Source organism: Lissotriton helveticus, chromosome 8 (assembly GCF_964261635.1).
Source record: "Lissotriton helveticus chromosome 8, aLisHel1.1, whole genome shotgun sequence".
Taxonomy (NCBI): Eukaryota; Metazoa; Chordata; class Amphibia; order Caudata; family Salamandridae; genus Lissotriton; species Lissotriton helveticus.
Window position 1 is genome coordinate 773,567,084 of NC_136069.1, and position 13,943 is coordinate 773,581,026.

Below are 13,943 nucleotides of genomic sequence, written 5' to 3' on the forward strand. Positions count from 1 at the left end.
AAGTAACACAATCTCGATATCTAGCTTCTACTCTATTTAGGTCTTATTTTATGCATCAGATCCTGGGACTGTGGTGCTAATTTAATTTAATTTCATGAAACGACCCGTAAACAACTAAAATAAAAATGTCAACTTTGTGCCTTAGTGTTTATGCACATAAGGTGCCATCTACACTAGTTAACTTTATTTAGATCCTGGTATTGTATTGCTAACTTAATGGCATGAAACGAACAGTAACCAGTTAAAATAAATACTTTAATACTGTGCCCTTGTGTCGATGAACATGGGGTTCCATCTATATTGCCAATCTACTGGCTCTTATGATTGGCCAGTATAGTGTGTCCCTGTGTCGACATCACCGATAAGAAAGGTGCTGGTTTTTACGTAGTTGCTAACACCCTCCGTTATTTCTATTCAATATACGAGGGTTTGATCAGTATTTTATCGCATCAACACATAGCTTTTGGATCATATATACCTGACATCAATAGTATATTGTTCACTGTTCAGAGGATACAAGCGTAAAGCTACCGGCTTTGAAGTATCAAATCAAGTGATCTGGACCGGCCCTATCAGAATGCCGTTCTCAACATCCAATGACAGTTGATCTTATATATTAGACACCATCGGGTGCCCACACGAACTCTCGATGAAAACAGAACCCCCGTAACGCTTTTGTAACAGGAGCAGGGAGGCCGACCATAGATGAAGAGGTAAGGTGGATTGTGGAAATGAGCTGAGAACTCCGCTCTCTCGAGCTTCCAGTACGCCCATAGCGCGTAACCAAGCCCGTCGAGGCTTAGTCATGTACTTGGTTTTTAGCTGTAATTGCGAGGCTACGTTACTACCGGTAGTCAGTTGCAAAACAGCGCGTTTAATCAGTAACAATATGGATGTAGCAAATTAATCAAGGATTATCCGACATAGTTACGGGTTATTTATATATACACGTATCAAAAGTAGAATAATGGTTCCGTCACGCCCTATATGTACAAAATGGGTAAATACAATGGGAAATGATTCCTCCTTTTTCTTTCCTTACCTTACAGTGGGAGGACAACCCCCATACTAGCAATACCGATAAATAAAGCCAATTAAAAAGGCCATGATGCTATCGATTTGCCACTAATTTAAGTTTGGTAAGTGGATTATTTGAGTTGACTATTAAGTAAAGAGAATTAATAACCCCCAATACAATAGGGTAAAATCTCTATTTACTTGTTCTTCCCTTTAGCAATTCGCTATTAATCCCACGAGTGGATACCGGTGGCTCCGTTACATAAGCGTGATCGTGAATAACAATTTTGTGAAGGTACCTTATGATTTTCTCTTAAAAACTAACTGTAGAGAAAAGCCAAATAGCGACTAATATATGGCCCCTTGTATTTCAGACCCGTCTAGATTGTAAGAAGACTGGAGTCTGTATCACCCCGATCAGTTAACGGGCCCTTTGTTTCCTTTATTTATGTAAATTCGAGGAATTGACAAACCTCAGGTAATAATCTCTTGGGTGACTTTTCCATAAAACTGGTTCCCACAAAGACTATAACATAACATCAAACCCTTTGGTGTTTTTTCAGTGCGCTATGTTTTAGTTAGTTTTTTCAACAATACCAATAAAGCAACCTACTAAGAATGATGTTTCTATTGTGAAATCAACATACCATAAGACTAGAGTGTAAAACCCAGAATGACTCTTAGAGCTCTAGTGATCCAGTAATATATAGTGATTACTACAACATTTATGGTAAACAGAGATTGTGTATGTGCGAAAATTGTATTATCTGTACGAAATAGTAATTGTGTGTTTCTTTATAGTACTGGTCCTGAAGAAGGTTTTTTAATTGACATTTTCAACCGAAACGCTGCGTCGACCCCTGTTCTGACGAACATTTTAACTATCGCCATATATGTTTTTGTATGATGCTGTTTTTATAGATACTATGAACCTTTTATAAATGTATTTACATTGCCATGTTTGTGATCATCAATGTGAAGTAACACCATTCAATAAATATATGCTTGCACAAAGCATTTTTCTCTTAAATTGTTTTTTCTCTGTTTATTAATTCATACAATATGCACTTTCTATAATGTCAATGTGTGGTTTCTGGCTATATACAAGCTGCAGGTATACTTCATTGTTCTTCTGAAATTTGTAGGATTTTGCCTATTGTGAGATTGGTATTGCTGTAAAAAACAGGGCACTTTTGTGCACTCGAGATCACTTTAGTGACTTATGTAGGGACTTCGTGGCTTTTTCCTCTATATATTTCCCCTGGTGCCAGACCCACAACCAAAAAAAAGGGGGCCTCCTTTTTTTGTTTGACTTTTACCCGTAAAGTACTGTGACACACTACACTGATATGAGTAGCGCTGTACAACAAATGAAATGCATATGAGAGAGGGGCTACGTAAAGATGAGGGGCACTGTTGGAGGGTGGTAGTGAGGGAATCCAAGGAGGAGGTCAATAGGGGAGGGGCTATGGAGTAATGAGGGGCACTGTTGGAGGGCGACAGTGAGGGAATCAGAGGAAGAGGTCATGGGGTGGAGGGGGAGCTAGGGAGAGATGAGGGGCACTGGTGGAGGGTGGTAGTGAGGGAGTCTGAGGAGGAGGTCAAAGGGTAGGGTGGCTACGGAGAGATGAGGGGCACTGTGGAAGGTGGCAGTGAGGGAATCCAAGGAGGAGGTCATGGGTGGGGGTGGAGCTATGGAGAGATGAGGGGCACTGGTGGAGGGTGGTAGTGAGGGAATCCAAGGAGGAGGTCAATGGGTTGCTACAGGGAGATGAGGGGCACTGGTGGAGGGTGGAAGTGAGGGAGTCTGAGTGGGAGGTCACGGGGTGGGGGGAACTACGGAGAGATGAGGGGTGCTGGGGGAGGGCGGCAGTGAGGGAATTTGAGGAAGGGGTCATGGGGTGGAGGGGAAAAAATAAATAAATGTAAAAACTACAGAGAGATGAGGGGCACTAGTGGAGGGTGGCAGTGAGGGAGTCCAAGGAGGAGGTCATGGGGTGGGGGGGGTGCTATGGAGAGATGAGGGGCACTGTTGGAGAGTGGCAGTGAAGGAGTCTGAGGAGGAGGTCAAGGGGTGGGGGGTGCTATGGAGAGATGAGGGGCACTGGTGGAGAGTGTCAGTGAGGGATTCTGAGGAGGAGGTCAAGAGGTGGGGGGGTGCTATGGAGAGACGAGGGACACTGTTGGAGAGTGGCAGTGAGGAAAACCGAGAAGGAGGTAATTGGGGGAGGTACTTGAGAGAGATGAGGGGCACTGGTGGACAGTGTCATTGAGGGAGTCTGAGGAGGAGGTCATGGGGTGGGGGGTGCTATGGAGAGATGAGGGGCGCTGGTGGAGAGTGGCAGTGAGGGAATCCAGGGAGGAGGTCATGAAGGGGAGGGGCTATGGGGAGATGAGGGGCACTTGTGGCGTGTGGCAGTGAGGGAATCCGAGGAGGAGGTCAATAGGGGGGGCCATGGAGGGATGAGGGGCACTGTTAGAAGGTGGTAGTAAAGGTATTTACAGAGAAAGAGGTTATTGGTGTGGTGCCAAAAAAGACTTTCGCATCAGCGCTAAAGTTGGCCCTGTCATGGCCTTCCTGCTTTTTTTTATTTAATTAGCAGTCGGGTCATAAGGGCCACTGTGGAACATACTTTAAAGTGCGTGCTAATTATATTTACTGCTATATTCAATGTTTTAAGTTTGGAGGTGATTTTATTAATGTTTTTACTGGGAAAAATGAAAGTGGAGCCTGATGGTGCCTGATATGGGGCTGGGGCCCAAGGTCAGCTGTGAGATAAGGTGCACTGGAGAGGAGTAGTAGATAATGAAGTCTGTAAGGGAGTGCGTTGCAGAGTCCAGGGTCAGGTGGAGGTAGAAATGAAGAGAGATTCTCACTGAAGGCTCGCATTGAGGGAGTCCAAGATGTGTCACTTGCCTGATAGTTAATCTTTTTGGTGTTGGGATGCACACCTGCTAATCCTTAGTTGACCAAGTTTATCCGATACTCCTACTCGAGTGCGTGCTGGCCGGTAAGTGACATGCCCGAATGTCACAACAGTAAACAACGACTACTTGGACAGGGGCATCATTTCTCCCCCACCGGTCGCACAGCCAAATGCGCTATTCTGGCGCTGCTTTATTTCACCTTCCTTTCCATTTGTTTATCAATTGGTCCAGTTCATTCCTTCTGTTTAACCTTTACTTTATGTCACTTAAACTCCTGTATAAATCCACGCACGGATTGCTATTTTCAAGGTTTCCCATGTTTCAAGTTGTGCCGATACGGGCCTTCTATAAGAACAGGATCTGATGCAAGATTTGTTACAGGCAGCATTTATTAAAATACCCAGTGCATTTCAGGCTGTAGAAGCCTTTCTTCAGGGGTCACTACAATTGAAAAAACATTTATCCATTACCATACAGCATAATACTCAAATCATCAAAATATCATATTTTTTCTAGCGTGGTAAATGTGATTGCTTCAAATCATGTTTTATCATAAATTTTAAATGTTGAACAAAGGACATCTGTGAAATCTGGACAAAGACTTTTGTTTCCATGATGAGGTCGCATGAAATCACTAAATTATGGGAAATGTAGTGCATGTAATTGTGAAACAACGACAGTGGGGACGGTTTGATGTATGGGCCAATCAGAATAGCAGTAAGAACAGGCAGAACTGGAGTGGGTGAATGTTGGTTCAAAAATCGGAGGGAAGGGCAGCAATTAGGATGGTTTTGGCTATGGAGAAGATGATGAAGGGATTTTAATGACGCACTGCAGGTCGATGAAATGGCGTGAAGTTAATCTGAATTGAAGTTTAACTTCAGAGAGATTAGCAAAGGGGGTAATGTTAGTATAGTGAAAGGGGTGGATCATCAGGGAATGAGGAGAGGTTTAACAGCGTGCAATGTGCATGCAGTAGTTTAAAATGAGGAAAACGAACTAGTAGAAAGGGGCAAGGTACATCACAAGCTGGCTTTGAAGGGGTTCACATCATGGGAATAAGAACGGTTTTTTAATGCAGAAAAAGTGGACATACAACATGGCTAGAAAAAATATGATATTTTGATGATTTGAGTATTATGCTGTATGGTAATGGATAAATGTTTTTTCAATTGTAGTGACCCCTGAAGAAAGGCTTCTACAGCCTGAAATGCATTGGGTATTTTAATAAACGCTGCCTGTAACGAATCTTGCATCAGTTTGTGTTCTTGTAGAAGGCCCGGATTGGCACAACTTGAAACATGGGAAACCTTGAAAATAGCAATCCGTGTGTGGATTTATACAGGAGTTTAACCCCTTCAGTGCTCGTGTGCTGATGACGGCTCCCGGCTGTCATGACCGCACCCGCTATCAGAATGTGCCGCACAGGCGCAGAATCGCAGCCGCGGTCAAGAGGTTAATTGACATAAAGTTAAGGTTAAACAGAATGAAGAAACGGGACAAATTGATAAGCAAATGGAAAGGAAGTTGAAATAAAGCAGCGCCAGAATAGCGCATTTGGCTGTGCGACCGGTGGGGGAGAAATGATGCCCCTGTCCAAGTAGTCGTTGTTTACTGTTGTGACATTCGGCAATGTCACTTACCGGCCGGCACGCACTGGAGTAGGAGTATTGGATAAACTTGGTCAATTAAGCATTAGCAGGTGTGCATCCCAACACCAAAAAGATTATGTATGAACTCAGCCCATTTTGGGATAGCACCCGACAGGAGAAATGGCAAAAGAAAAAAAGAAGTTTAAAATCTTGTTCACACGCACGGACTAACATCACGATTCGGCAAACGAGTGGGCGTTGAAATTTTTGCACAAGGGGGGTTTTTGGAAATTTTTTCATTATTAGTTGATAATGATAAGGTGTTAAATGTGATTGCTTCAATTCATGTTTTATCATAAATTTTAAATGTTGAACAAAGGACATCTGCGAAATCTGGACAAAGACATTTGTTTCCATGATGATGTCGTATAAAATCACTGAATTATGGGAAATGTAGTGCATGTAATTATGAAACAACGACAGTCGGGACGGTTTGTTTTATGGGCCAATCAGAATAGCAGTAAGAATAGGCGGAAAAGGAGTGGGTGGATGTTGGTTCAAAAATCGGAGGGAAAGGCAGCAATTAGGATGGTTTTGGCGATGGAGAAGATGATTAAGTGATTTTAACGACGCACGGCAGGTCAGTGAAATGGCGTGAAGTTAATCTGAATTGTCGTTTAACTTCAGAGAGATTAGCAAAGAGGGTAATGTTAGTATAGTGAAAGGGGTGGATCATCAGGGAATGAGGAGAGGTTTAACAGCGTGCAATGTGCATGGAGTAGTTTAAAATGAGGAAAACAAACTAGTAGAAAGGGGCAAGGTACATCACAAGCTGTCTTTGAAGGGGTTCATTTCATGGGAATAAATACGTTTTTTTAATGCAGAAAAAAGTGGACATACAACATGGCTAGAACAAATATGATATTTTGATGATTTGAGTATTATGCTGTATGGTAGTGGATAAATGTTTTTTCAATTGTAGTAACCCCTGAAGAAAGGCTTCTACAGCCTGAAATGCATTGGGTATTTTAATAAACGCTCTGTGTAACGAATCTTGCATCAGTTCATGTTCTTGTAGAAGGCCCAGATCGGCACAACTTGAAACATGGGAAACCTTAAAAATAGCAATCCATGTGTGGATTTATACAGGAGTTTAAGTGACATAAAGTAAAGGTTAAACAGAAGGAATAAACAGGACAAATTGATAAACAAATGGAAAGGAGGGTGAAATAAAGCAGCGCCAGAATAGCGCATTTGGCTGTGCGACCGATGGGGGAAGAAATGATGCCCCTGTCCAAGTAGTCCTTACTTGCCTGATAGTCCCACCTCAGCAACCTCCTCTTCCTATCAAAGGAACTTTACATGGAAAAAACACTTTTTGAGAGTGATAATATGTAGAAAGAGATTTGGAAAAGAGTGCGTTTTACTGTGCCTTGTAAGACGAAGAAGAGATGAAGGAGGGCCCTAAAGTAGGCCTGTCTAGACATATATGCGACAAATTGAGCCCGCAGTGGCCCACCCAAATGCCCCCTCTGCCCACCCAAATAAAAATTCCTGGAGCCGGGCCTGATTGCCAGTGTAGCACCTATTAGCCCCCGAACCTCTTCCCTCAGGGTTCGATTTGAAAATGTGCTTCTGGTAAAAGGCGGACCACAGCTCATTAAAAAGTCCCGGGCAGAGCAGCACCGCTATAAAAGGAAGCCGGCAACCCTTCTGATCTTCGGCCTTCTATGGACCACAGAAATAGGAGTGCGATGCCAAGGTGATCTTTTAAAAAGCCAGTGTTGTCAAGCAGAGGGTTTCCACCATGTGCACAAACTCGAGCCCGCTGCTGCAAAATAAAGAAATGTATTCGATGTATTCTAGGCAGAAACTAAACCCTGTATGCTTGCAGGCGAGCAAGAGAATGCTAGTGGACTGGTTGACGGACAAACAAAATAAAAAACAAGCAAGTACTGTAACTAAACGAGTGGTGCGTGCGCAAGATGCAAAAGTGAAAGCTGAAACCTGATCCGGGACAGATGGCAGCCTGCGCGTTCCCCGCTGTTAATTAAAACAAGCCTGTGTGCGCGAGAGGCCATATGTTTTGAATGATCACGCCCGTGTCTGGGCACGATAATTCAAAAGATATAGCGCCTGTGCGGTAACCGCTAGCAATAGACCACACACGCACGAGGGGATGGTCAGCTTTTTGAACCCCCCTTACAATAAGTCTTGCAGAGCTGCACATTCGCTGCTCAGGCAAGACCTAAAAAGTGGCCTACCTGCTGGTACACGAAGTCTCAGAATTGATAAGGCAAGCATCATCTTTTCACCTGAAGGCTATCAGAGAAAACTCCAGCAAACACAGAAATCCTAACGGTTGTGGCGCCGAACTTGGAATCAACCACTGTATTGCATTGAATGGACAGAGATCTCCTCTCACCATGTAAAGGCTAACAGCAAATAGGATATTTCTCAATGAGTGAAGGTCAGACAGGTATAGAACAAATGTATCAGAAAGTTCTCATCTCAACACCATCTATTCTTACTTTAATTTGTTCTTGTTTTCCACCTTCTACTTTTTCCCCTTCTACATTTAATCTCATATTTGTATATGCAAAGGCTTGGCCATGCCGAATGACACGAGTTTTGGCAGAGGGAGTGCTGCGGGTGGTGAGGCGGGGGAGGGGCGGGGAGTGGCAGGATGGGGGTTAGTGGAGTCGGTCATACGACAGCCAGAAGTAAAGTAAGTAAATAAATAAATAAAACGATTTACCTTGCGCTCGCTGCATCGCCGAGTTGGCCATGCAGCGAGCGCAAGGTAAATCGTTTAATTTATTTGTTTACTTACTTTACTCCTGGCAGTTGTATGCCATATGAGGCGCTATGATGAGGGCCTCAGCCTTCAGCTATGCTACCAATGTTTTCGCACAAGCCATGGTACTAATCGGATTTGGCCATTGGCAAAGGGCAATGTCCTGGCTCTCCCTCCTTTAAACCCTTCCTCGTATTCAGGTCTTAGTAGGCACATGTATTAGTAACAAGGAGCAGGAAGGGGTTCTGCTCTCTTTGTCGTGTAATCTTTTGGGCAGAGTTCATCAATACACCAACACCGGCATGGAAAAGACTGACTGCAAGATAGAGAAAGCTGCAAATTCAAACGCACACCACTACCGACAAACACAAGGAAAAAAGCTATCCAAGGAACGAAACTGTAAAACATCCTGAAACAATATTTAGTTATGACACATGAAATCCAGAAAATTAGCAAAAACATATCTTCATACCTGGATGTGGTGAAGAACAAGGATCAAATTTAGGAAATAGTTTGAGACGCACCATTTCAAGAACACTGCTTCACATGCATTAACAGGCTGGACAACCAGCTATCTTTCCTATCACTCACTGACTTGGTCCTTGTTTTTGACTGGGTGATAATCTGCTGCCGTTTTGCTAGGCTCGCGTTATAGAAACGCCACTTACATGTACACATTCATACAAGATTGTCCCTCCCTACCCATGTGTGTTGCAAGAACAAATTAGACGAAGGCCTGGATCGTGTCATCTGGTGGGAGCATTTGGAGTTAAAAAACTCACATGGCAGCCAGCAGTCCTCACAGCTCAGCTTGGCCAACCTCGAGGCCAGTCTCAATGGGAAATATTGGGTGACCACTGGCGCTACTTTCCAATAACAGGTCAATGCGGACTACAGACACTCCTTAACCACCTCACCTTGAATAAGTTCCACCAAGATGAAACTGGCACACATAAGCATGCCAATGACAAAGCTAGCAACACAGCACTCATCCATCACCTCCCATGCCCATGCGGATTGGCTGTGAACTATAAATGCTGCCCCTACAGAGACTTCATAGATGATGTGTCCAATTGCATTGCTGTATGTTGAAAATGATATATGCCAAGATAGAACAGCATGCGGGCCAATGGCATTGCCATGTGGAAATACAGAACAGTATGGCAGATGAATTATATATATTCATGGCTTGTAATTTACATTGATATAAAGGTGATAACATTAGTAGCTCTCCACAGTATACCCGATAACCACGAAAATACAACTTACGATGCCGTTCTCGAAGACAGTCCACGAAGGAGGCTTAGCACCACCAGTACAGCCAGCAAACTCAACATGAGAGCTACACAGGCAATGATAATATCACTTATTAGAACTCCGAAAGCCGATTCGTCGGTTTTAGTTTCTGAAAAAAAGAAAGTCACAAAGTCATGCATTCAAAAAAAGTATACTTTTTAAGCAAAAAATGAGCGGATGCAGGATATATTGCTGACATTTCAAAAAGAGACATGAGTTATAAAGGAAGTAAATTATCAGGTTTTAAAATGTTCCATATAAGCTTTGGTCATCTCAGCGGTACCAAGGTCGAAAATCCCAAGTGAAGTGCCCACCCACGTGAATACCTGCTTCTTTTTTTCTCATTCCGACCGACAAAGGAGATTTTCTATTACAGGAATTTAGAGGCAGAAGTCCAGTGACAGGTGCTATGCATGATTGAAATGTTGTTCATCAACAGCTTTAGAAATGCAGTTTAATAATTGACTACCCCTAAAGCAGTACTCCTTTTAAAATGCGTGAATACTGTCCCAATGACCAGAAAATTAAAGGACCAACAGTAGCAGCTAAATAACAGTAATGGGAGTACAGGCCTTTTTATTTGTTCACTAAGGGGGTGATCTCCAACTAGCTCTCAGTCTCTAACAGCCTGATTCATCAAGCAAAATTGCGCCCGCAATAGCTGCGAAAATGCAATTGCGGGCGCAATGTCAAAAATCGGCATTCATCATTAAATCGCAAACACATAATAGCGAATTCGCAATAATAATCGCACAAATCCGGTAGCGAATCGGAAAATGCGACTATCCACGGATTATGCAAAAAAAATAGCGAATTCGCTAAACAATCGCAATCGGTATTCATGAACTACCGCAAATAGAGAAAAATCCAAATTTCGCTGTTTGCGCGGCGCTATTTAAGGACAACTCAAAGCAGGTGGTAACCATAAAAGCCAGGGTTGACCAATCACACATAAGGACATTCAGCAGCTGCATTCGGAGTTCCACAATGCCGGGAATATACATGGTCGTGAGGCGCCGAAGGCTACAGCGAGCAGCACGGAGGAGACGCCAGATCCAGGAGAGGATATTCCGCCAGCGGGTGACCTTGCTGGGCCAGACAAGAGAGCAGATATATGCTAAATACAGGCTAAATGGGGAAATGATCATCCAGCTCATACAAGACCTTGACCCCCTGATGCAGCAGCCAACAAGGCGTACCAATGCGGTGCCTACACATGTGCAGGTATTGTGTAGCCTGCACCTCCTGGCCTCTGGGAGCTTCCAGGGGATAGTAGCGGCTGCTGGGGGGATATCCCAGCCCACCATGTCACGCTGCCTCAAGACTTTTGTTGACGCAATGCTGACCCAGCTACACCGATACATACAATTTCCCACCAGCCAACAGGAATTGCACCAGACCAAGCTACAATTCTACAATGTAGCACATTTTCCGCATGTACTGGGATGCATAGACTGTACACACGTCGCCATCTGCCCACCAGCTGCCACGGAGTATATGTTCCGCAATCGGAAAAACTACCACTCCCTCAACATACAGATGGTCTGCAATGCCAAGACTTACATCACAGACATTGTGGCCCAGTACCCAGGGAGTACCCACGACTCCTATATATTCCGGCACAGCGGCCTCCACACACGACTGGCCAGGGGAGACTTTGGGGAAGGACACCTACTTGGTAAGTACACTTTGTCGACAAAGTCACATTGACATGAAGTAGCAGCGCAGCACAGGCACTCACCCTCTGTTCCTCTCAATCAGGTGACAGTGGCTACGCCCTCCGTGATTACCTCCTCACCCCATACCTCAACCCTGCTACACCCCAGCAACGCCGCTACAATGTTGCGCACATTCGGACACGGAACTGCATAGAAAGGACATTTGGGTTGCTCAAAAGCAGGTTCCGCATACTGCACAAGACAGGTGGGGCCATGTATTACAGTCCTGCAATGTGCTGCCGCATTGTGGCTGTCTGCGCAATACTGCATAACATTGCAACCAAGCGCAGGATCCCAGTCGACATATCTGGCAGTGAATCTGAAGGGGAGGACCAGCCACCTGCTCATGCACGCCTTGCACACGGGGAGAATCCTGCTGAAGGCCACAGACGTCGCAACCACATCACCCTGAACAATTTCTGATGCACCCTCCACCCTCACCCCACAAATCACAAATGCATGCAGAAATCAATAATGACACTACGCCAATGTGTGCTGTTAAAATAACATTTTTGTTTCATTCACAATAATGGTATAACTATTTATGTTGACCTTGCTTACAGTATTTCAGCATACTGCTGTGCGAAAGAACAGGGCAGGCTTATACTCAGCCTGTGCCACTTTGAGTCATAGAAAGTCATGTGCGCCTCCTGCGCGTACCACCCAAACGCCTCTGCGGCTCATCTTCATCCATGCCACGTGCAGCTGCTGTGGGCCTGGTGCTGCGCCTGAGTGTCCCTACGTGTGAGGCAGAGTGGCTGCTCATACTAGATGTCCCCTCACTGCCATCATCACCCCCAACAGTGGCAGGTAGAGCAGGGCGGTGTAGTGCTGTCATGGCACTGGTCAGGTGCTCAAGGACCCTGGCCACATCCTCGCAGCACTGGATGAGCTGCACCTGCTGCGCAAGGAACCGCCGCGACAACTGGGATGTCGCATTGCTAATTATATAATTGGACCTGGTGTAGGCGGTCAGCCTGGTCAATAGCTGCCGGTGGCGGCGGCGTGCTGCGTTGCGCTGCGATGTATTAGCAGCAGTGCTGGCCTCCATGGCTGCAGTAATGCGGGCCATACCCTCCCCCACACCTGCCATGGCTGCAGTCATGCTGGCCATTCCCTCACCCACACCTTCCATGGCTGCCGTCATGCGGTCCATCCGGTCACCCACTCCGGCAACATTGCGCCCAATGTTGTACAGCTGTAGCTGTATGGCACCTTGCTGCCGTGCTTGCAGCTGATGGAAACGGAGCATGCGCCTTTCCACGCTCACTCTCAGCAGCGCCGGTCCATTCCCCCTCCTGCTGCTAGGTGCATTGGTCTGCAGGCGAGGCGTGCCACGCCTGCTCTGCTGGCCTGTCACAGTGGGTTGCCGCTGTGTTGGCGCTGTCGCGGGCCCTGATGTAGAAGCACCAGCTGCTGGTGGTGTCACTGCAGGCGTTGTTGGTGCGGCAGGGGCTGGAGGCACCCTGGTGGTGGATCTGGCTGCGGTAGTATTTGCTGGGGTAGAGGCTGGTGGCACATTGGTGGTGGATCTGGCAGTGGTAGTATTTGCTGGGGCAGAGGCTGGTGGCACCCTGGTGGTGGATCTGGCTGCGGTAGTGTTTGCTGGGGCAGAGGCTGGTGGCACATTGGTGGTGGATCTGGCAGCGGTAGTATTTGCTGGGGCAGAGGCTGGTGGCACATTGGTGGTGGATCTGGCAGCGGGAGTAGTTGCTGGGGCAGAGGCTGGTGGCTGTGTATGTGGCGTAACCTCCTCCTCATCCAGTGCCTCCTCATCTATTTGCAGCCTCTCGCTGTCGCTGCTGTCTGCATCACCTGTGAGGGGAAGTGGACGTTCATTAGTTGCATGTATCTGTCACACGTGCAGTTGCTACATGCATGCTGGGTGACATTCCCTGACTGGCTATGGCTTTGCGTACTTTGGAACCTGTCTGGCTGCATTGTGGTAAATCTACATTGTGGCCACACTACATGTCCCACAATGCTTCAGGGCATTACCTGATGTGGAACGATGGCATGACTATGGAACAATATGGGAGGCTAATAGGTCATGGACATTCATAGGGGACAGGGTCGCTGTCGCATGCCACTTACCTCGGGTGTCTTGGGTGGTGCGGGATGAGTCCATACGTGTCACTCCGATGACCGCCTCTGTCTCCAGGGTGTTCTCTACCTGGTCCTCCATGGGGGTGTTTGGAGGGACTGTAGGTTCTCCCCCTCCTGTGCCCGATGATTCTCCAAGGCGCTCTGCCACCCTCTCTTTGGCACGACCTCGGAGGTCGTACCAGCGTTTTTTCAGTTCGTCAAGTGACCTGTCGGCCACACCCACGGAGTTCACCGTCGACGCTATACCCTGCCAGATCCTGCGTTTTTCCTGTTCTGCCACCCTCCTGGAGTCCTTCCCAAACAGTTTGGAGTGGTTGGCCACCACCCCTTCAATTAAATTCTCCAGCTCCTGCTCGGAGAATTTCAGCTTTCTCTTTCACCCTGTGGTGTTGCTGGGCCCAGGAACTGGCTCCTCTGACATTGCTGCACTGTAGTTGCTCTGTACTTTCCTCACAGATTTGCTGGAACTCTTCCAGTTGCTGACTCGAG

The 13,943-nt window shown here is 46.1% G+C and overlaps 1 protein-coding gene across 1 annotated transcript in view; it reads right to left on the reverse strand.

The window, feature by feature from the left end:
* Positions 1–13,943, reverse strand: part of LOC144772911 (uncharacterized) — a 2,519,762-nt gene that overhangs the window by 196,239 nt on the left and 2,309,580 nt on the right. Inside the window, exon 20 of the mRNA XM_078657606.1 lies at positions 9,604–9,739. Coding sequence (XP_078513732.1) covers positions 9,604–9,739 — 136 coding nt within the window. The remainder of the gene's footprint in view (positions 1–9,603; positions 9,740–13,943) is intronic.